The sequence below is a fragment of the Kazachstania africana genome, chromosome 3, assembly GCF_000304475.1.
Source record: "Kazachstania africana CBS 2517 chromosome 3, complete genome".
NCBI lineage: Eukaryota > Fungi > Ascomycota > Saccharomycetes > Saccharomycetales > Saccharomycetaceae > Kazachstania > Kazachstania africana.
Genome location: NC_018942.1, coordinates 762021 through 781547, shown reverse-complemented (window position 1 = coordinate 781547; position 19527 = coordinate 762021). Strand labels below are relative to the sequence as shown.

The window sequence follows — 19527 nt, the reverse complement described above, 5'->3', positions numbered from 1 at the left end:
TAAAGGTATTGCACAGACACGTGAATTGTGGCAAGTCATACAAGATAATATGTCAAGATTCACTTATATATATATATAAAGTTAAATATACATTAGATATGATTCTAATAACCATTGCAACTGATAGTATTTTGAGGTTGTTTTTTCCAAGTTGGAAAAAACAACCAACCATGAAACACGTTAGGGTTTGAAAAATGATTGTACCCAACCCTAACATTTCCGACCGCGATGAGCCCTGATGAGCCCCCAATTAACCCTAACAAATTCTGGCAAGCCCTAATTTCATCCCCTCAGAGAAATTTTTTGGAGCGGCGGGCGAAAAATCTCAGATTTTCTTCCAGATTTTTTCTGTTTCTTTTAGAAGCATAAGATGATGTGATATGGAAATCTTGGAAAAGAGAGAGGGAAAAAAACACAGGTATAAGGTGGTGAAAGGGAACTTATTGTTGCAACCACTTAGAGATTACTGTATCTGGCATCAGCGCAAAATCCTGAGTTCAAGAAACTAAAATACCATATTTTGGAGCAAGGGATATCGTCCATATTTATATCGAGTGTTTATCAAATAATCTTTCTGAATTGAAAAGTTCAGTCAATTAATTTCAAGATTCCTTACAAGATGAATATCGCATCTGAAGTTGATAAGAGCAAGCATAGTGATAACCAGAACATTACTACTACTACTACTACTACTACTGCTGCTGCTGCTGCTTCTACTACTACCACTGATAATAATAATATGTTGCTTGGTAAGAACGATTTGGATTACATGGTAAATAATCTTCTCGAGGATATAGTTTACAATGAAGAGAAGGATGGCGACGTATCACCTATAAATTCTAATATGAATAACAATAGTGAATATGAAGATGCATCACTATTTCATCAATTGCAATTCGGTAGAAAATTAGAAATTAAGAGTGAGTTCACTCATCCGGTAAAATATATACAAGTAGATGAAGAAACTTTGCCATTACGTCTACAAGTGTCTGGACTTCCCGACATTTCACGTGTTGAGAACCAACTGAAATTAACATTGAAATTAACTAATACAAGGGGTTACAAACTTAATCAACGACTAGTTTATTTGCCGATTGATTCTATCGCTAGAGAAAAGTTCTTCTTGAAGAAAACAACAAATATGGATGACAAGGATGAGAATCCATTAAATTTGAATTTCCCAAAATCATTCAAAGAAAATTTATTATTCTTACAGGCTTTCCTAATCTGTAAAGGTACATATGTGCCCACTTATGTATGTGATAGATGCGTACAGAGAGAACAGAGAAGAGCCTCTAGAAGAAAATCTGGTCTATCAGATAATTTATTATGGTGCAATAATAATAACAGGAGAGCAATTATATTTAATAATAAACAAATTTTCAGAACATCAAAATATAATGCAAATGAAATTGAATTCGATTTAATAAGTAGAATCGTTTGTTATTGTAGGCATCACAAGGCAAATGATGGTTTCCAAATTCTATTTATTATCAAGGATTCAAATAACACAGTTATTGCAAAAACTTTAACAAATTCTATTGTTATTCAAGATAGAAAGCCAAATGCATTTAAATCAAGTGCCAATTTACTTTCCATTAATGAAATGGACTCAAATACTAATGGTATCAAGAAAAGTAATAATGATGATTTAAATAAATTTTCAATGGCAGAAGTATTTTCTTCAAATAAAATGTTCTGTTCAACTTCGGCATCTTCTTCATCTAGTGAAAGCTCAACGAATAATAATAATAATAATAATAATAATAATAATAGCAATTACAATAATACCTCTTTTGACTACAACCTCGGTCTCGATAACGATTCTTCATCATATTCAAACTATTCTTCACTGGATTTGAAACAGCCTTATCCTATTACAAAGACTAACGTATATTACAATTCACAAATTTTTCCCTCCCCGACTTCAATGAGTGAAACAGGTTCTGATATTAGAATGATTAGCGAAAATTATATTGCATCCAGTAAGAGTGATAGGAAAAGATTAAGAGCAAATTTTGAAATGAATTCTAATAACAGTAATAGTAGTAATAATAAACCAATGATCCAAAAAATCATACCCGCACAAGGTTCCGTTAATGGTGGGATTGAAATTACTTTACTAGGTTCCAATTTTAAACAAGGTCAAATAATCAAATTCGGAGAAAACCTAGCTTTATCTACACAATGTTGGAATGAATCAACAATTGTAACGTATCTACCACCGGCCTCCACCGCTGGTCAAGTCTTCGTTACAATTGAAGATCGACCCGAAAATGGTATTAGTTTAACCACGCCTTTTACAACTCCTAATTCTATTCAAAATTCTAATACTAATGAAAACAAGGTAGTTTTCACTTATGTTGATGATACTGATAGACACTTGATTGAATTAGCTTTACAAATTGTAGGTTTAAAAATGAATGGTAAATTAGAGGACGCACGTAACATCGCAAAACGTATTGTTGGTGTAAATACTAATGGTACGAATGACACAACAAATAATTTTAATACCCCAAGCAACCTATCTTCTTCGTCTTCTTCTTCACACAATGATGAAATGTTGATTGTTAATGTCATAAGCTCTTTCAAGAAAGGTTCAAAAAATCTAAATATTTCAATGTCAGACGAGCAAGGAAGAACATTACTACATTATGCTGCTTTGAAGTCGTATTACAGTTTAGTCAAGATATTAGTATCATATGGTGCCAATATTGACAAAATTGATTTATTCGGTTTCAATTCCTTCCATTTCGCTTGTATTGGCGGAAATTTTAGAATCATAGATTTTTTTTCGTATCATTGTAATACTGACATCAACTTACTGACTTTTAATCGTCTGAATGGTAGAGATTTGCTATTGAATAATCATGGTATAGATTACTTGAATAATAGAGATATAGATACGGTATCGTCTCTAAGTACTTCATCGTCCATTTATAATATCGATGATAGTGATATAATTTCTCAAGATGATGAGCCCATAAGTGCCACTACTGAAAATATTTCTGGCTATGAAACTGATGCTGATAATGAGTTTGAAAGTGAAGAAGAAGCTTTTAAAGAATCTGCTGCGCAACAATCTGTAAATGAAGTATCTTTATGGAATAGAATGGTCAACAGGTTCAACGATGAATTGCTACCCAAATATGAGGATCTGTTCCCCAAGGCTTTATTAGATATCAAATCATCCACAGATGTGGCTACAACAGAAGCCGCTGAAAACACAGAGACAGATGAGGAAGATGATCTAGACGATGATGTTATACGAGGTTTCAACTCATTCTTCCTACAACAAAGGAAAAACTTTCAAAATGATAAAATGCTACAATTTTTCTGGCTACCACTAATGATTTTCCTTCTGTGTTTGATTAGTTTCTACAGATTAGGAAGTACTGACAATCAAGCGCATCATATGATTAATGTAATTTCAAAATATTTAAGAATGGGATTAACCAAAGTATTAATTGGTAACGAAAGGGTGAAAACCTCTTTGAAAGTCTCATTTAAAAATCAACTGTCAAACTTTCAAGCATCTAGAGCAGTCGCAGGCTTCGTAAACACATAGTAACATATTCACAAGGCATATACTTACGCATTTATTCATTTTTTATTTATATAATTCTTTCCTAACGTATTTTTCTTCATTTTTTTCATGCCTTCCACGATTCATATTTAAAAACAGAAAAAATTTATGTGATGCTCGAAGCTCATCACCTTGAATAAAAGTAAGAATAATCGATATAATCATGACCAAGAATCAATTTAGAGTTATCGTTGGGTCTTATGAGCATAATATATTGTGTCTTTCACTAGATTTGACTTTAGAGACTCCTGTTTTTGTTCCTATCTTTCATTTCCAAGCACATTCTTTAAGTGTCAAAACTCTTGATATTTCAAAAAGATACTTGGTATCTGGTTCCAATGATGAACACATTAGAATTTATGATTTACAAAAGCGTAAGGAATTAGGTACATTGTTGGCACATCAGGGTTCCATCACAGCGTTGAAATTCTCCAAAAATGAAGCTAGTACAAATAAATGGTTACTATCAGCATCTGAAGATAAGAAAATTATTATTTGGAGAGTCAAAGATTGGGAAAACTATGGTACTTTGAAAGGTCACACAGGTAGAATTAACGACCTTGACATCCATCCATCTAGTAGGATTGCCATCAGTGTTTCAGAAGATCATTCTATAAGATTATGGAATCTAATGACAGTGAAGAAGGCTGCGGTACTAAAATTGAGGGGTTATTCACAAAATGGGCAATTTGTTAGATGGTTGGGTTCAAGTGGTGACTTCTTTGCTGTTGCTCTACTAAATAAAGTTCTGATCTATACTACTGCAACTGCTAAAGTTCACTCTGAAATAGATTTCAAGAAAACCATTATGCATATGGAGAAAGTCGTATTAGACAACGAGAAGGAATATTTATGTATTGGTTTGAGCGATGGTAATATTGAATTTTACGAAACTGGGTTACTTTGTAAAGAAGGAGCTGAAGATTTCAAGCCAGAATTTTCATTGTTAGGTCACACAAATCGTGTTAAAGATTTCAAATTTTATCAAAACGAGTTTGGTATTTACTTGGTAAGCATAGGTTCTGATGGTAAGATAGTTGTTTGGGATATGAAGAAACAGGAACAACTTGCTGTCTATGACACTGGTGAAAGATTAAACTGTATAACGTTGTGTGATGAAAGTATTGAAAAATATGATACCGTTAAGAAAAGAGACTCAGAAAATGCAGACCTTGGTGTTCAAAGTGAGGTCGAAAGTGATACTGAGGAGCTGAAAAAAGTTATGTTTGGTAATAAAGGGAAAGCTTCAAAAAAGAGAGGTAATAAGAAGAATAACAAAAAGCAGAAAGTTTCTGTTGAACTAGAATGAATTCTATAATGTATGTAAGTTTGTATATTATTTGAAACAAAACCAAAAAAGCAATCAAGGTGCTCGGTAAGATAGTAGCTGAAATATCTAAATTCGAATTCATTATATTTTAATGAGTTTACTTTTTGGCGATTACAAACATATATTGAACCCACTAAGTTTCAATTCATAGAGAGACCAGCAAATTAATTACTTTCTCTCCATAAAAACCCACAGCGTACTAGTTCTAGTTGAATTAAACTTCTTAACTCAGGATTACAGCTATTTATATAATATTTGAAATTTTGTGACGTTGTTTCTTGTATTGGTGTTTACACCGGCTTAGATATTTTTCATCGATTCTGCCAAAACATGTTTAAAACATTGAATAGTAAATTAACCGCCAACTTCTCCTGTAATTGACAATGAGAAACCCGATGTCACCTGGTCAAACTCCATCCCAACACAATTCTACACTAGCTATATCCCCTTTCATAGCCAGAGGAACAAGACAGCAACAAATACCAATATCATCAAGGAATCTAAATCAACCGCAGGAAAAACAGGATACAAATCATAGTAGGAATGATCCACCCTATCAATCTATTGTGAGCAGTCCTCTTGGTCAAAGAACGTCACAGCCTTTCAATTCTTCTACTAATTTGACAACGCCACATCAAGAACTCAGGAAAGACAGCCGTTTTGAGGCCGGTGAGCATGTCACTACTTTAACAACCACAACGACGAATACTACAACAGATATCGATATATCAGAACTCTCCTCGATTGAAAGACTACGGTTATGGAGACACGATTCACTGATGCAACACATGTATCAAACCGCAGAATATGTTGGAAATAAAATATATTCCATTACAGGTGACCCAAACGACGCATTTTGGTTGGCTCAAGGTTTCTATTACAAGGGTGAATACCTAAGAGCAGTTGAGCTATTATCAAAGGATAATCTTGAGTCTATTAGTATAATGTGCCGCTACCTAATTACTTTATGCCTATTCAAGCTGAATAAATTCGACGAAGCCCTGGATATTATTGGAGAATCAAATCCTTTTTCAGAGGAATCAAATAAGTCTAAGAAATTACAAAGTGATGGTGGCATTAAGTTAGAATCATCATTGTGTTATTTGAGAGGCAAAATATACTCTGCGCTAAATCATTTTTCGAAGGCTAAGGAGTCATTCAAAGAGGCTATACTTATTGACGTTAAGAACTTCGAGGCATTTGAAGAATTAACTAACAAGTGCTTATTAACCCCACAAGAAGAATGGGATATAATAGAATCACTAGATTTTTCTATTCTTAGTGATAATGAAGAAATGATAAAAAACCTTTATATGATTCATTCGTCAAAACTTATAAATACTAACAAGATTTTAGAAGCTCAAAAAGTTCTGATTGATGAATATAATCTAGAAACAAATGTAGATGTTATCAGCAGTAAAACGGAAATGCTTTATAACAGCTGTGATTTTGACAAATGTTTAGTATTATGTGAAAAATATTTGAAAACACAGGATGCTTTAAATCCTAAAATTTTACCAACGTACATATCATGTCTCCATGAATTGGGAGCTAAAAACAAGCTATTCCTCATCTCCCATAAATTAGCTGAACAGATACCGAAAAGCGCAATTACTTGGTTTAGCGTAGGAACATACTATTTGACTATGAATAAGATTCATGAAGCAAGAAAGTTTTTCTCCAAGTCATCCATTATTGATCCTAATTTTGCACCATCGTGGCTGGGTTTTGCACATACATTTTCTATAGAGGGAGAACAGGACCAGGCATTAACTGCTTACTCGACTGCTGCAAGATTTTTCCCAGGTGTTCATTTACCGAACTTGTTTCTTGGTATGCAATACATGTCATCAAATACTTTATCTCTGGCGGAAGAGTACTTTACACTAGCATATGATATTTGCCCAAATGATCCTTTACTATTGAATGAAATGGGTGTAATGTATTTCAAGAAGGAAGAATATGAAAAGTCCAAAAAGTACCTTAACAAGGCAATGGATGAAATAAAGCACAAACTTTACTCCAATTCAAAAACTGCAGTCTCAATTCAAACAAACCTAGGCCATACATACCGAAAATTGGGAGATAATGAAAGAGCCATCGAATGTTTCAAATATGTTCTTCAAGACTCCGAAAAAGATCCTGATTTGTATGTGACCTTAGGATTCTTATATTTACAAACGAAACAGCTACAAAAAGGTATAGATTGCCTCCATAGGGCTTTGGCCATCAAACCTGGTATGACTTCTGCACAAGAGCTTCTGACTCATGCTTTAGAATTGAATGTTATTGTTTCATTAGATGAAAACCATCCATTGGTCGTAAGTTCGAGAATTCATGGCCTCGATAATAAGGATGGTTCTCTATATAACACTAGCAAGAGGAGAAAATCAGTGTCGTCATCTTTTAGTTCGAATGCATTGCCGAAGAAAATAAGAACTGAATCTAATGATAATGCGAACGATGGTCACGATGAAGAAATGATGGATATTGAATGAATTCTAGTGAAACTTTAGTTTTAAAGAAATAGCATGCTATATTATCGAAATATCGAACCAATTCGCTTCAAACTTCCGTGACTGTCGATGCGTCCTTCTTCCTTCTGTTTCTTTTCCTTTTCTGACTATCCTTAAGTGATATGCTATCTAGCTTCTCACTATGACGTTCCGAATCTTTCTCTTGTTGCTTTGTATGTGATCTTTTATTCTCAACATATCTATGTATTATTACGTTATCAGGTTCAGCACGCTTTGGGCTCTTAGATTTCGAATCTGTGATTCGTTCAGCTTTCGACTTTTTATTTTTAATTGAATCCTTCTCTTTTTGAGTATTCGTTTTTGCCTCTTTTCGACTATTTCTTGTATATTTATCTGATTTTGCATCGTTCTTTCTTTCTAATTCTCTTAGCTTCTTGTTCACCATATCTAGAACTCTTTCAAGGGCCGCCTTTTGCTGCGCAATGGATAGTCCATCATCAGAAGACTGAGCTTCCAAGGCTGTAGCAATTGAAACCACAGTCTTATTTGACGAAATATCTATTATTCCCACGTCTTTATCGTTGCTATTCTTATTAATGCCTTTCATGCGCTTCTCAGATAAATATTCAGTCTTCTTATTTCCCTTCTTTGTACTAGCAGCAGGCTTTCCTCTACTGGGAGTATTATCTACGGGCACAGTATTTTCATTCTCAATGCCTTCATTCTTATCACCTTTCTTTGATTGCTTCTTAGTCTTCTGCTTTTTGGAAGAAACTTTAGCAAATGAACTTTCCATTCCATTTGAAGCCAAAACCGCGGATTGATTACTTAAGATTAAATCATCTAACCCATCCACTATATCTCCTAGATCATCAACCTTGGGGAGAAGAATAGTTCCATGTACACTCTCCTTTGATAGACCTTGTACAGTCTTTGAAATTTTTGATACATTCATATCCTTTGAAAAATACGAATCAGCAACAGAATCCACACTACTCTGTCTGGTGATGCTATCATCCTCCAACAAGAAATCCAGCAGTTCTTTATCATCCATCTCCTCCTCGATTATTTGTTTTATATGCTGTCGTTTTGTGTCAAATAGTTGACTCTTCAACCTGAAATAAGAGATGTATACAAAATAAGTTTAATTTTCAAATCTACGGCAAAGACGTATTACGATAAAGATATCAAAAGCAATTAAGTCTGATCAATATGAAGTAACGATTCATTCTGTTTCGAAGTGATATAACACGCAAATCGACATATCAAGCGATTGCATTAGAGGGCAAACATGTATAAGAGTATCCAATTTTGTAGGTCAATATCTTCACTACATTTTCGAAGTTGCAAACCTAAAAAATTTTCAACTATGAAAAAAACAAAATTTCATAAGAAAAGTTCGAACAATTTTGATAATAAGAGTGTTGCTGATAAAAGCTCTATTAGAGGTAAACAAGTAGCTTTGATTGGTGTACTGGCCATACTCACAACCGCAGTTTCATTCACTTATCAAAAAAATAAACCGATAGAATTTATAGAATAAAAAAATCATGTCACTCGAATCAGCTTTTACACAAGATCAGATTTCTGTCATCTTTGTTTTAGGTGGTCCAGGTGCAGGTAAAGGTACCCAATGTGCTAAATTAGTCAAAGATTACGGTTTTGTTCATTTATCTGCCGGTGATCTATTAAGAGCAGAACAAGATCGTGAAGGATCTGAATTTGGTTCATTGATTAAGAATTATATTAAAGAAGGTCTTATTGTTCCGCAAGAAATCACTATTCAGTTATTGAAGAATGCTATATTAGAAAATTATGAGAAGGGATCTACAAAATACCTAGTTGATGGTTTTCCAAGAAAGATGGATCAAGCAATTACTTTTGAACAAGTTATTGTTAAAGCGAAATTTGTCCTATTTTTCGATTGTAGCGAAACTGTCATGTTAGAGAGATTATTGGAACGTGGTAAGAGTAGTGGTAGAATTGATGATAATATCGAATCCATTAAGAAGAGATTCAAGACTTTCATTGATACCAGTATGCCAGTTATTGAGTACTTCAACGAACAATCAAGAGTAGTCAAAATCAACTGTGAAACAAGTGTCGATGAAGTTTACGAACAGGTTCAAAGTGCGCTTAAAGATAGACTCGATTTATAGTGGTAAATACATACACAGTACATAAATTCAAATAAAATCGTTCAATAGTAATGGAGAATCGTATGATACATATTTACCATTTAAGTCCTTTGGAATACCGTAATAGGCTAATTTGGCATATACAGTGGCAGGGACGTCAGAACCAACTAATTTATTGTTCTGATGGAGATCTTTGAACATTTGATGGTGTTCTTCACTCATATTGAAACCAACCTTTTCTCTAATGGTAATTTGCATTGATGTGTCAACGATACCTGGTGCAACACTTATACATTTAATAGTTTCACCTTCCTCGGCCACAGTCATGGCAAAATGGTTCAAAGCAGCTTTACTAGAACCATAAGCGCCCCAGTTACTGAAATAAGTATCACTAGCATCTGAAGAGACAAAGATAATGTTACCATTAGTCTTTTTCAAGTGTTCAATGGTTAACTTTACTAAAGATACGATACTGAAAAAATTGATATCGAATAATCTTTTCCAGGCATCGACATCAGCATCAGCAACGTTTTGGACCGGTTCGATAACACCTGCATTAGCGACTACTGAATCGATCTTACCGTGAGCTTTGATTGCCTTGTCAATTAACAAGCTTAATTTAGAACTGTCAGTGATATCACCAACGACATAGTCGAATCTATCAGAGTATTGTGCTTTCAATTCCAATAATCCATTTTCAGATCTTGCAATACCGTAAGCCACCGATTCATTGTCTAAATCCATCAATTTCTCGACGATAGATCTACCAATACCTCTAGAGACACCTGTAACGATTATAACTTTACCGACCATTTCTGCACTTGGTAGTCTATATACAGTGAATTACACAGATTGACATATCAGTGAGGTTTATATACTTTTCAGAATAATCGCTTCACTTCTTGCTACGTCATGTTTGTAACTACAGATTAGAACACGATAATTGTATTTTCAATGGACTTAACCTCGACTAAGTAAGAGAAGTGTTATTTAGCAGAAGGATAAAATCCCACACGAAGAGATACGAATGTGGGATTGAAGAGCACTCACTGTGCGCAGAAATTTCTCGAATTTTGTTCAAGAGAGAAAATGAATATGTAAATGCATAAAATATGAATTTAAAGAGACTTAATACTTTACGATCTGACCAATGCCACAATAAGCCTTAAATAAGTTGACTGCACAATAAACTCCGTCTTTAATATGCAAGAGAGCATTGCATTTATAGAAACCAGTAACTAAATCATTCATTCACGGTGATAACGTCTTGCCAATGGTCGTTGTTAGTAGTAAATAGTACCTCCGCCGGCAATAAATTTTCTTTCTCTTAGAAAATATTCATGTTACCCAGCTTGTCCGACGGTTCTTTTTTTTTTTTTTTTTTGTCGCTGTGTGGGAAGTAGCATTATGCACGAACATCAATGGTTTAAATTTGTTGTTAGGTTGCCATTGGGAGAATTCGTATTCTTGGATAGCATAAACCGTTAAGGTACAAGTTGAATAGCCCAATTCCCGTCTAGTTTTGACTCTTAGGTCTAGTATTTTGCTTGCAATTGGCACATAGTAATGGAAAAGTTCAATCCTGAATGGGCTAAGGATGTTCCATGCAGAAATATTATAATATATGGGTACTGTAAAAAGCAGAAAGAGGGCTGTCCTTTCAATCATGACGCAGATCCAGCCAATACGACCCAGAGTAATGTCATAACTCAAAATACAGTCACTCATGAACCACCTGCTAATCGAATTAATAACAATGTAGTGGAAATATCAACTAATTTAGCTAATACGAATCTTTCCGATTTACCAAACTTATTAAATAGTCAGCCGAATAAAGATATTCACACTTCTACTTCAACAAATTCTTTACCTAAATTCAATGCCAAGGTATCAGCTAGTTTCACCCCAATGGGGACCGCTCAGAGACCAACCAGCGCTGTAGATAATGACGCTCCCAAATCTAATACTTTCGTCTCTGAAAGCTTCACATCATCTTTTACCAATTTCAATCCTGTTCTAAACACTAATCAAAATCCAGTAGATACACAATTCTCACCACAGCAACCTCAGCCTTCAAGTTTAGTCACCGAAAATGGTGAACCCATTAGATATCCCGGAATATACCCACCCCCACATAGTATACTGCAATATCATCTTTATGCACCTGATCCTCCTCCACAATTAAAACTACCATTAAAGCCTAATGAAAGATCACCTGAAATGTTATTTATACCAAATGATATTAGAGAAGAATTAACGAAGAAAAATCTAGCATCTTTACAAATCTTTCCTCCAGGTGGCGCACTTCCTGATGTTGTTCAGGACTATTTCGGTTTTGTACCATTGGACTTCCACCAGAAGAACAGTGATATTGATCGTTATAATGGCCATAAGAACTCTCTTTTCAAAGTTTTCTCAAATTTTGATGGCAAAATTTATGTCTTGAGAAGAATTCATAATATAAAACCCAATTCAATCGATTCTATGGCCATTTCGAAAACTTTTAAAAAATGGAATAGATTCAATTCATCAAATATTGTCAAGTTAAAAGATTTATTCCTGACTACAAAATTCGGTGACACTTCTCTATGTTTTGTCTATGATTATTATCCAAATGCAATGTCATTGTATGAGGCTCATTTTATCAATTTCCCACTGATTCCAATTACACAAGACTATCTATGGACATACTTAGTGCAATTGACAAATGCACTCAGAGAAGTTCACCAAGCTGATTTATCAATAACTAAATCTTTGAATTGGGAAAAAATTCTTGTTACAGGTAAACCTGGTAGAATTAAAATCCTAGGTTCATCTGAAAGCGACCTCCTAAATTACAATAATAGTGACATTAATATTCATGACAACCAACAAACCGATTTTTTCAATCTAGGTACATTTTTATTCCAATTAGCTAAGAATATAAACTCAGAAAGTTCGTTTGAGAATTCTAAAGAAAATATTACTGAAGAAAAAACTGAGAAATTATCGGTTGATGATCAACTCAAATCTGTACTAAAATATCTTTTGAATGATAAAATTCATGACAAATCTGTGATGGATTTAAGTAAATTATTTATCGACAAAATTTACTCAACTTTTGATGCTCTAAAAACTTACTCTGAATTCAGTGAAAATGTCTTATCAAGAGAATTAGAAAATTCAAGATTATTTAGATTAATTTGCAAATTAAACTTTATATTCGGTAGAATTGAATCAAGAATCGACATAAACTGGTCAGAATCAGGCGAAAAATTCCCGATAATTTTATTCTATGACTTTGTATTCCACCAAGTTGATGAAAACGGTAAATCCGTAATGGATTTAACCCACGTTTTAAGATGTTTGAACAAACTAGACGTTGGGGTTTCAGAAAAATTGGTTTTAGTGACTCCCGATGAAATGAATTGTATTATCATTAGTTATAAAGAATTAAAAGATTTGATTGAATCGACCTTCAGATCTCTAACACAATCATGATACATAACTATTATAATGTACATATATATAACAAAAAAACACGAAAAATGATTAAAATCTTACAGAACCTTGGAGACAAAATTGCCTTGTCAATCCATATGTAGCACTTTTTAAATAAATAGCGTCACAAGAAAAAAAAAGCGAAGTTATGAAACACAACACTTTAGTATATTTGACCATAATACGGGGGGTTAACAACGGGTATTATGAGCAATGAAATTGAAATACTTACACAAAATAAGGACAAAGCTGAGATATGAAACCGTGAAATACAGATCGAAGAAACATTCACAAAATGCACTACTACCTACACAACGCTCCCCTCTACCAGTGAATATGTTCCCAACATCCCTGAGAGATGACGATCAAAAGACTTTCGACGAAGTTTTGCACGAACTAATGCTCATCGAATTCAACAACCGAATGCAACGCCTGATCGCAAAATTGAAATCAGACACAAATGACTGTGTCTGTGAATGCCATAGACATTTTTGCCATTCAAATAAACCACTGTTACATGAATTCGATTGTACACTTCAGTGTAATACGAGCAATGAGGAGTACTTGGACTTCCTCATTGATAAAATCAGAGTTCTATCCACGTAATAAAACTTGCATTTCGGGGATTCACAATTCTTTTTTCACACTTAACACAGAAAAAACCTTACATATTTTGCATATATTCTACATAAAGCACCCTGACCTCAGCAATGATAGACCCATTTGCTAATAGTACATCCTAATCTTCCATGCCAAGCTTTTTTCATCCGCTAAAACTTCCTCTAATAATGTCAGGCACGGCGCAAGTTTGTACCGTCGTTTTTTAGCAATTCGGAAAAATTCCGGAAAATATCCTTTTTTTGGGCTTCAGATAGCTTGGCTGACATGAAAGGATCGTTGCGTCACTAATGAGATATTCAGTCAGAATTCACTGTAAAAGACATGTAATTAAATGTTTCATGGGATTTTAGTAACCAGTATTAAGATTATTTATATAAGGTTTAGAAATTTATTTGCATTTCAACAGGGTCTTTTCAATTTTTTGAATTCCAAGTTTCACAGAAATAAGTTCTCAAAGCGTAATGACAGACCGTGTATTGGATTTGAATAATAATTACTCGACTAACTCACTACACGGAGATATTCCTTATAAAACAGCATCACCACATGCATCTGGTACAGCAACTCCTCAACCTACTGAAATAAGGGAGGAACTGTCTTCTTTTTCAGGTAAAGGAATTGCGACTTCGCAGGTAGATAAGGAGCAAACGGTACAAGAGATACCAAAGAAACCATTCCGTGAATATATAACTGTCCTTTCCCTATGTATGATGATTGCATTTGGCGGGTATGTCTTTGGATGGGATACTGGTACCATTTCTGGCTTTGTAAATCAAACTGATTTCATAGAACGTTTTGGACAAAAGAAAAGCGATGGAACATCTTATCTATCCAATGTTAGAATGGGCTTACTTGTTGCCATCTTCAATATTGGGGCTGCAATTGGCGGACTGACACTTGGAAGATTAGGTGATTTTGTTGGTCGGCGTCTTGGACTAATGATTGTGGTTATTGTCTACATTGTTGGTATCGTCATTCAAATAGCATCCATAGATAAATGGTTCCAGTATTTCATAGGAAGGATTATATCAGGGATGGGTGTTGGTGGTATTTCAGTGTTATCTCCAACCTTGATATCAGAAACTGCTCCAAAGCACCTAAGAGGGACAGCAGTGTCTTTCTACCAATTACTAATCACTGCTGGTATTTTTCTAGGCTACTGTACCAATTTTGGTACCAAGAATTATTCTAACTCCGTACAATGGAGAGTTCCTTTAGGCTTATGTTTTGTGTGGGCTATATTCATGATTTCTGGTATGATTTTTGTCCCTGAATCGCCAAGATATTTGGTAGAAAAGGGTAAAATTGAAGAAGCAAGAGTTTCGATTGCAAGATCCAACAAATTAGAAGTAGAAGATCCGGGAATTACCTATGAAATTGATACTATTAGTCAGAGTATTGAAGCTGAAAGAGTCGCAGGAACAGCATCTGTGTCGGAACTATTTTCAACAAAAGGTAAAATATTACCTCGGGTCGTTATGGGTGTAATGATTCAATCTTTGCAACAATTAACTGGTAACAATTATTTCTTCTATTATGGTACCACTATTTTCAAAGCTGTAGGGTTGCAAGATTCTTTCCAGACTTCAATTGTTCTAGGTATTGTAAATTTTGCTTCTACATTTGTAAGTTTATACACTGTCGAAAGGTTTGGTCGTCGTAGATGCCTATTGTGGGGTTCTGCTTCGATGGCAGCCTGTATGTGCGTTTTCGCTTCTGTGGGTGTCACTAGGTTATATCCAAATGGTAAGAGCCAACCTTCCTCGAAGGGTGCAGGTAACGCAATGATAGTATTTACTTGCTTTTACATCTTTTGCTTTGCCACTACATGGGCACCAATTGCATATGTAGTTGTTTCTGAAACTTTCCCATTACGTATCAGGAGCCGTGCCATGGCCATTTCAGTAGGTGCAAACTGGATATGGGGATTTTTAATCGCATTTTTCACTCCATTCATTACGTCAGCCATCGGATTTTATTATGGCTACGTCTTTATGGGATGTTTGGTATTTTCATACTTCTACGTCTTCTTCTTTGTCTCTGAAACAAAAGGGTTGACATTAGAAGAGGTAAATGAAATGTATATGGAAGGTGTCCTACCTTGGAAGTCACCTAAATGGCTTCCAAAAGGTAGACGTGGTGCAGATTATGACGAGAAAGGTTTCACGCACGATGAAAAACCATGGTACAAGAGAATGATATAAGTATCTCCAGTCTTTGGAGCAAAAGTTGTTTTGCTAAGATAGTTCTATTCCATTACTATATATTAATTGTTCGTAATGAGCATCTAAATATCTATGACTAGACCTCATGAGGGGCACGATTTAAATAAATATTGTTTTTTTTTTTTGGCTGAGGAGGGTCTCTCGCCAACAACTTATGTAATGCATCTGAAGCAGCCTTTTGCTCTGCAATTTGTTTACTTTTCCCGGCACCCGTTCCTAGCAACATGTTCCCTCCCACGGTAAAGCACCTTGAGATAAAGTGTGTCTTAGTATGATGCGCAGTTTCATATCGAGGATGGTCTTTTAACTTACCTAACAAACTATGTAACTTTTGTTTGGAGGATTTGTCAAAAACTAGTTTGGTTGCATTGGGGTGCTTATCAGCGTTACCTTCGGTATTCAGGCTGGGAGCACTGCCAATATTCGCTGTTTGTTTGATTATGTCGTTTCCTGTAATAATAGTATCAGTCTGTACTTCAACCACATTGGGCGTATTTACTCCTGCAACTGTATTGTATACAGATTCTATTGTAGTTATGTTCTCGGCCCCTCCCGTTCTAGCAAGGTGACCGGAATGGCTTCCTGCGATCAAATAGTTGCCTTTTCTCAAAGAAGTGTTTATAACATCTTTTTCAGAAGGGGCACTAATAGTTTCTTTTGCAGATATGCTACTAACATTACCAACGATAGCTTTCACATTGTATTTTCCTTCAGCAAGGGTGTTGGGAGGAATGCTTATTTTTGCCAAGTTTCCGACGTTCCCTGATTTAGCTGCACTATTATCAGGCGAGCTGACGCTTGAAATGTTACTATTGTGAGGCTTGTTAGCATAATTATCATTCAATCTTTTTACATGGACATAGTCTGTCTTAGATCCATTGATATTGACATAGTTGTCTTCAACCAAATTGCTACTGATGGCCTTATCAGGACTACCATGGCTAATACTATTGATTTTATCTTCATTTCCTCCAAATTTATGAGCTAAGTTGGATTTGTTGATGCTTGTAGTGTCGCTAAGAATCTTGCTCTCAGTATCATAGGTACTGTCGCTGGCTCTATCATAGTCAGCCTCATCAAGAGCACAATTAAGGGTCCTCTTGTTTAAATTTTGCCGTATATCAATTTTGCTAATACGTCTTTCGAAGGAAGAGGCAGCTTGCGACACTTTTTTCATCTGCTTTGCTTTCTTCCTAGAATTTTGAGCGTCGCTTTTACCTGCCTCAGAGATTCGTTTTTTTGGTGCTGACTCTAACATTGCATTTATATCAGAAAACAGAACTCGATCCAGTATATTTTTGTATTCAGCGTATTCATTACTGTACGCTATTTCCTGTATAGCTTTCATAGAAGCGTTTTCTTCAGCTAGATCTCTTGAATTATTTTTGCATCTCGCTAGGGTTATGCCACCAACTTTGACCTCTATGTCAAAAGCATCATCATTTACACGCTCGATGGAAGCAATAGTATGTTCAGGAAACTTACTTTTCACGTAGTCTATCAATTTTCTTTTGTGCTTCACGAACGAGGATTCATATGACATAGTTGGTTCGACTATTTTTAAGTCGTTCTCCAGCAAAGCACCTAGCCAATCAATGACATGCAAGTATCCACAAGCTATGTTATCCAAGACCAGACCACCAATATATTTCTTGAAATATGCAATCTTTGCTTCATTGGAATGAAATGGGCTTCCTGACTTATCAAATCCTGCAGATGTGTACCAACTCAATAAATTATCACTTGTGAAAATCTTTTGCTCTGTAGACAACAGTACATCATTGGTAGAATTTGGGAATTTTCTAAGCAGTAATATTGAAATAAAGAGTTTTAAAAAGAATGAACCGATAAATTCAAGTCTAATATCTTGGCAGAGACCTGCTGTGTTCTGAGCATGTTGTTTGGAAAACTTTTGTGCCAGCATATTCTTCAACTGGGGATCCGTAATCACGGGACAAGCTACCTTACCATAACTCATAGTAGAAATTCCTTCCTCTTTCAAGATCTGTTGGAGATATATGAAAGAATCGGAATTTTTGATACTTCGAGAAACTTTCAAAACTGGATCATCTGTTATCATTTTATATACTGAATCATCATCATACACTGAAATTTTTGACAAATCTGCTAAAGCAAAACTTTGTTTAGAAATAACATCAAGTGACTCTCTTAAAGAAGATAATGCTCTTTTTAGTTGCCAATATTTAGCTGTGCAATTTCTTTCCCACTGCGTATAGTCGTCTTCAAGCTTTGTATTATATGCCATTATTTTCTTTCAGATCAAAATTCCCGAACTTGCTTCCCAGAGACATACAGTGTATTGTACTGTGCGTTGTTACACTGCTGACTCGAAATCATTATTATGTTCACATCTTTTCTATAAATGCTGTTTCCGCGAAATTTCACCGATCTATAACCTCTGTATAAAGATAGGCGACAGAGCCAAGATCAAGAGGATGTCCGAACAACCATGCTGGAGTATTAGTGACTATCAGCACTAATGGTATCTTTAAGTGATTCTTAGAAGCAAGTATATGAGTTGTTATTTCTTGAGAGAAACCAAATAGCTTGCAAAATTTGCTAGAGGCATAATCTTACCAGTCTGAACCTGACTTGCCCTCTCGAGACCCTATGAGATAAACATGGCGTACTTCCTCAAGACTCCCTTGGAAACAGTAAAATTCAAAAAGCCTACTATTCAAAACTTCGAAGCTGCTTTTCCGAAGGAGGGGGAGGAGGTGAAACTAATTCATCTCATCGAATAAGGCTTTGAATAAAAAACAAACAAAATGTGGGCTCCAAGTCTGAATAAGAAGAGAAGAAAGTGATTTGTTTTTCTGATTTACTAAGCTTGCTTAGTTTACTATATACACTAAGTCAATATGTACAAGAGTAGCTATCTTAAATAGCGCAAATGTGCGGACAAGGATAGTCATTTCTGCTGGAAACGCTAGATAAAGCTAGATGATGCTGAGCATCGATTATAGAGGATATCTCGGATGAATATTTGAGATATTGTTTAGTAATCAAGTGCAAGGTTTGATGAGAAGTCTAGTTCTATGGATCATATTAGCCTCACTCAGACGAGGCCGTGAGAGAGTATCTTCGGATAAACCTCGACAAAATTCTCCATGGGTAATCGATTCTCGATGGAATCGATTGCAATCCAATTATTATATAAGGGATGAAATAAGAACAGAACTTCCTGGATTATTTCACTACCTTCGTTACGTTATGTACATTAGAAAAAAGATATATCGACTTATTACGATAATTACTGAATAAAATAAAGAACTTATACTCTTACAAGCTTATCATGTCTAACAACACTATTAACAACAACAGTAACGAAGATATGGATACTTTCAAGAACGTTTCTGTCCAATTTCCAGTTCCTTTTATAGCGTGAATCCGTAGCTAAAGTTCCTGCCGTCAGTTGAAGGTGAGCAGCAACAGACGTCGCATTTGGCGTTATTCTGAAGTCTTGGGCTTATTCTCATTTTTTCTAATCTTATCAGAAAGAGTTTTTTTTGAAGAAAACAAATAACATGGAGGGTTGGCCGAGTGGTCTAAGGCGGCAGACTTAAGATCTGTTGGACGGTGTCCGCGCGAGTTCGAACCTCGCATCCTTCATTTTTTTTCACAACTCATATAACTAGGTCATGGGCAA

General features: G+C 35.2%; 10 protein-coding genes and 1 non-coding gene across 11 annotated transcripts; 8 read left to right on the top strand and 3 right to left on the bottom strand.

Moving 5' to 3' along the window:
* Positions 1 to 619: 619 nt before the first annotated feature.
* On the top strand, positions 620 to 3568 carry SPT23 (Spt23p; the record flags this gene model as incomplete). The annotated part of the gene is made up of 1 exon (XM_003956461.1): positions 620 to 3568. One exon carries the CDS (start codon positions 620 to 622, stop codon positions 3566 to 3568), a length of 2949 nt encoding a protein of 982 aa, XP_003956510.1.
* Positions 3569 to 3749: 181 nt separating this feature from the next.
* On the top strand, positions 3750 to 4895 carry MAK11 (Mak11p; the record flags this gene model as incomplete). Its single annotated transcript, XM_003956460.1, has 1 exon — positions 3750 to 4895. The coding sequence occupies one exon, from the start codon at positions 3750 to 3752 to the stop codon at positions 4893 to 4895; it is 1146 nt and encodes a 381-aa protein (XP_003956509.1).
* A 404-nt stretch (positions 4896 to 5299) lies between these two features.
* CDC16 (anaphase promoting complex subunit CDC16) lies at positions 5300 to 7414 on the top strand (the record flags this gene model as incomplete). The annotated part of the gene is made up of 1 exon (XM_003956459.1): positions 5300 to 7414. The coding sequence occupies one exon, from the start codon at positions 5300 to 5302 to the stop codon at positions 7412 to 7414; it is 2115 nt and encodes a 704-aa protein (XP_003956508.1).
* A 67-nt stretch (positions 7415 to 7481) lies between these two features.
* Positions 7482 to 8447, bottom strand: SKA1 (Ska1p; the record flags this gene model as incomplete). Its single annotated transcript, XM_003956458.1, has 1 exon — positions 7482 to 8447. One exon carries the CDS (start codon positions 8445 to 8447, stop codon positions 7482 to 7484), a length of 966 nt encoding a protein of 321 aa, XP_003956507.1.
* A 237-nt stretch (positions 8448 to 8684) lies between these two features.
* Positions 8685 to 8936, top strand: MIN9 (Min9p; the record flags this gene model as incomplete). The annotated part of the gene is made up of 1 exon (XM_003956457.1): positions 8685 to 8936. One exon carries the CDS (start codon positions 8685 to 8687, stop codon positions 8934 to 8936), a length of 252 nt encoding a protein of 83 aa, XP_003956506.1.
* A 7-nt stretch (positions 8937 to 8943) lies between these two features.
* On the top strand, positions 8944 to 9552 carry URA6 (bifunctional uridylate/adenylate kinase; the record flags this gene model as incomplete). Its single annotated transcript, XM_003956456.1, has 1 exon — positions 8944 to 9552. One exon carries the CDS (start codon positions 8944 to 8946, stop codon positions 9550 to 9552), a length of 609 nt encoding a protein of 202 aa, XP_003956505.1.
* A 27-nt stretch (positions 9553 to 9579) lies between these two features.
* On the bottom strand, positions 9580 to 10344 carry KAFR0C03780 (SDR family oxidoreductase; the record flags this gene model as incomplete). Its single annotated transcript, XM_003956455.1, has 1 exon — positions 9580 to 10344. The coding sequence occupies one exon, from the start codon at positions 10342 to 10344 to the stop codon at positions 9580 to 9582; it is 765 nt and encodes a 254-aa protein (XP_003956504.1).
* Positions 10345 to 11097: 753 nt separating this feature from the next.
* PAN3 (PAN-complex poly(A)-binding subunit PAN3) lies at positions 11098 to 13011 on the top strand (the record flags this gene model as incomplete). Its single annotated transcript, XM_003956454.1, has 1 exon — positions 11098 to 13011. The coding sequence occupies one exon, from the start codon at positions 11098 to 11100 to the stop codon at positions 13009 to 13011; it is 1914 nt and encodes a 637-aa protein (XP_003956503.1).
* Positions 13012 to 14093: 1082 nt separating this feature from the next.
* On the top strand, positions 14094 to 15836 carry KAFR0C03750 (sugar porter family MFS transporter; the record flags this gene model as incomplete). Its single annotated transcript, XM_003956453.1, has 1 exon — positions 14094 to 15836. The coding sequence occupies one exon, from the start codon at positions 14094 to 14096 to the stop codon at positions 15834 to 15836; it is 1743 nt and encodes a 580-aa protein (XP_003956502.1).
* Positions 15837 to 15933: 97 nt separating this feature from the next.
* KAFR0C03740 (uncharacterized protein) lies at positions 15934 to 18123 on the bottom strand (the record flags this gene model as incomplete). Its single annotated transcript, XM_003956452.1, has 1 exon — positions 15934 to 18123. One exon carries the CDS (start codon positions 18121 to 18123, stop codon positions 15934 to 15936), a length of 2190 nt encoding a protein of 729 aa, XP_003956501.1.
* Positions 18124 to 19407: 1284 nt separating this feature from the next.
* On the top strand, positions 19408 to 19490 carry KAFR0Ctrna15L. Its single transcript has one exon. It is a non-coding gene; the product is annotated as a tRNA-Leu (tRNA).
* The last annotated feature ends 37 nt before the right edge of the window (positions 19491 to 19527 follow it).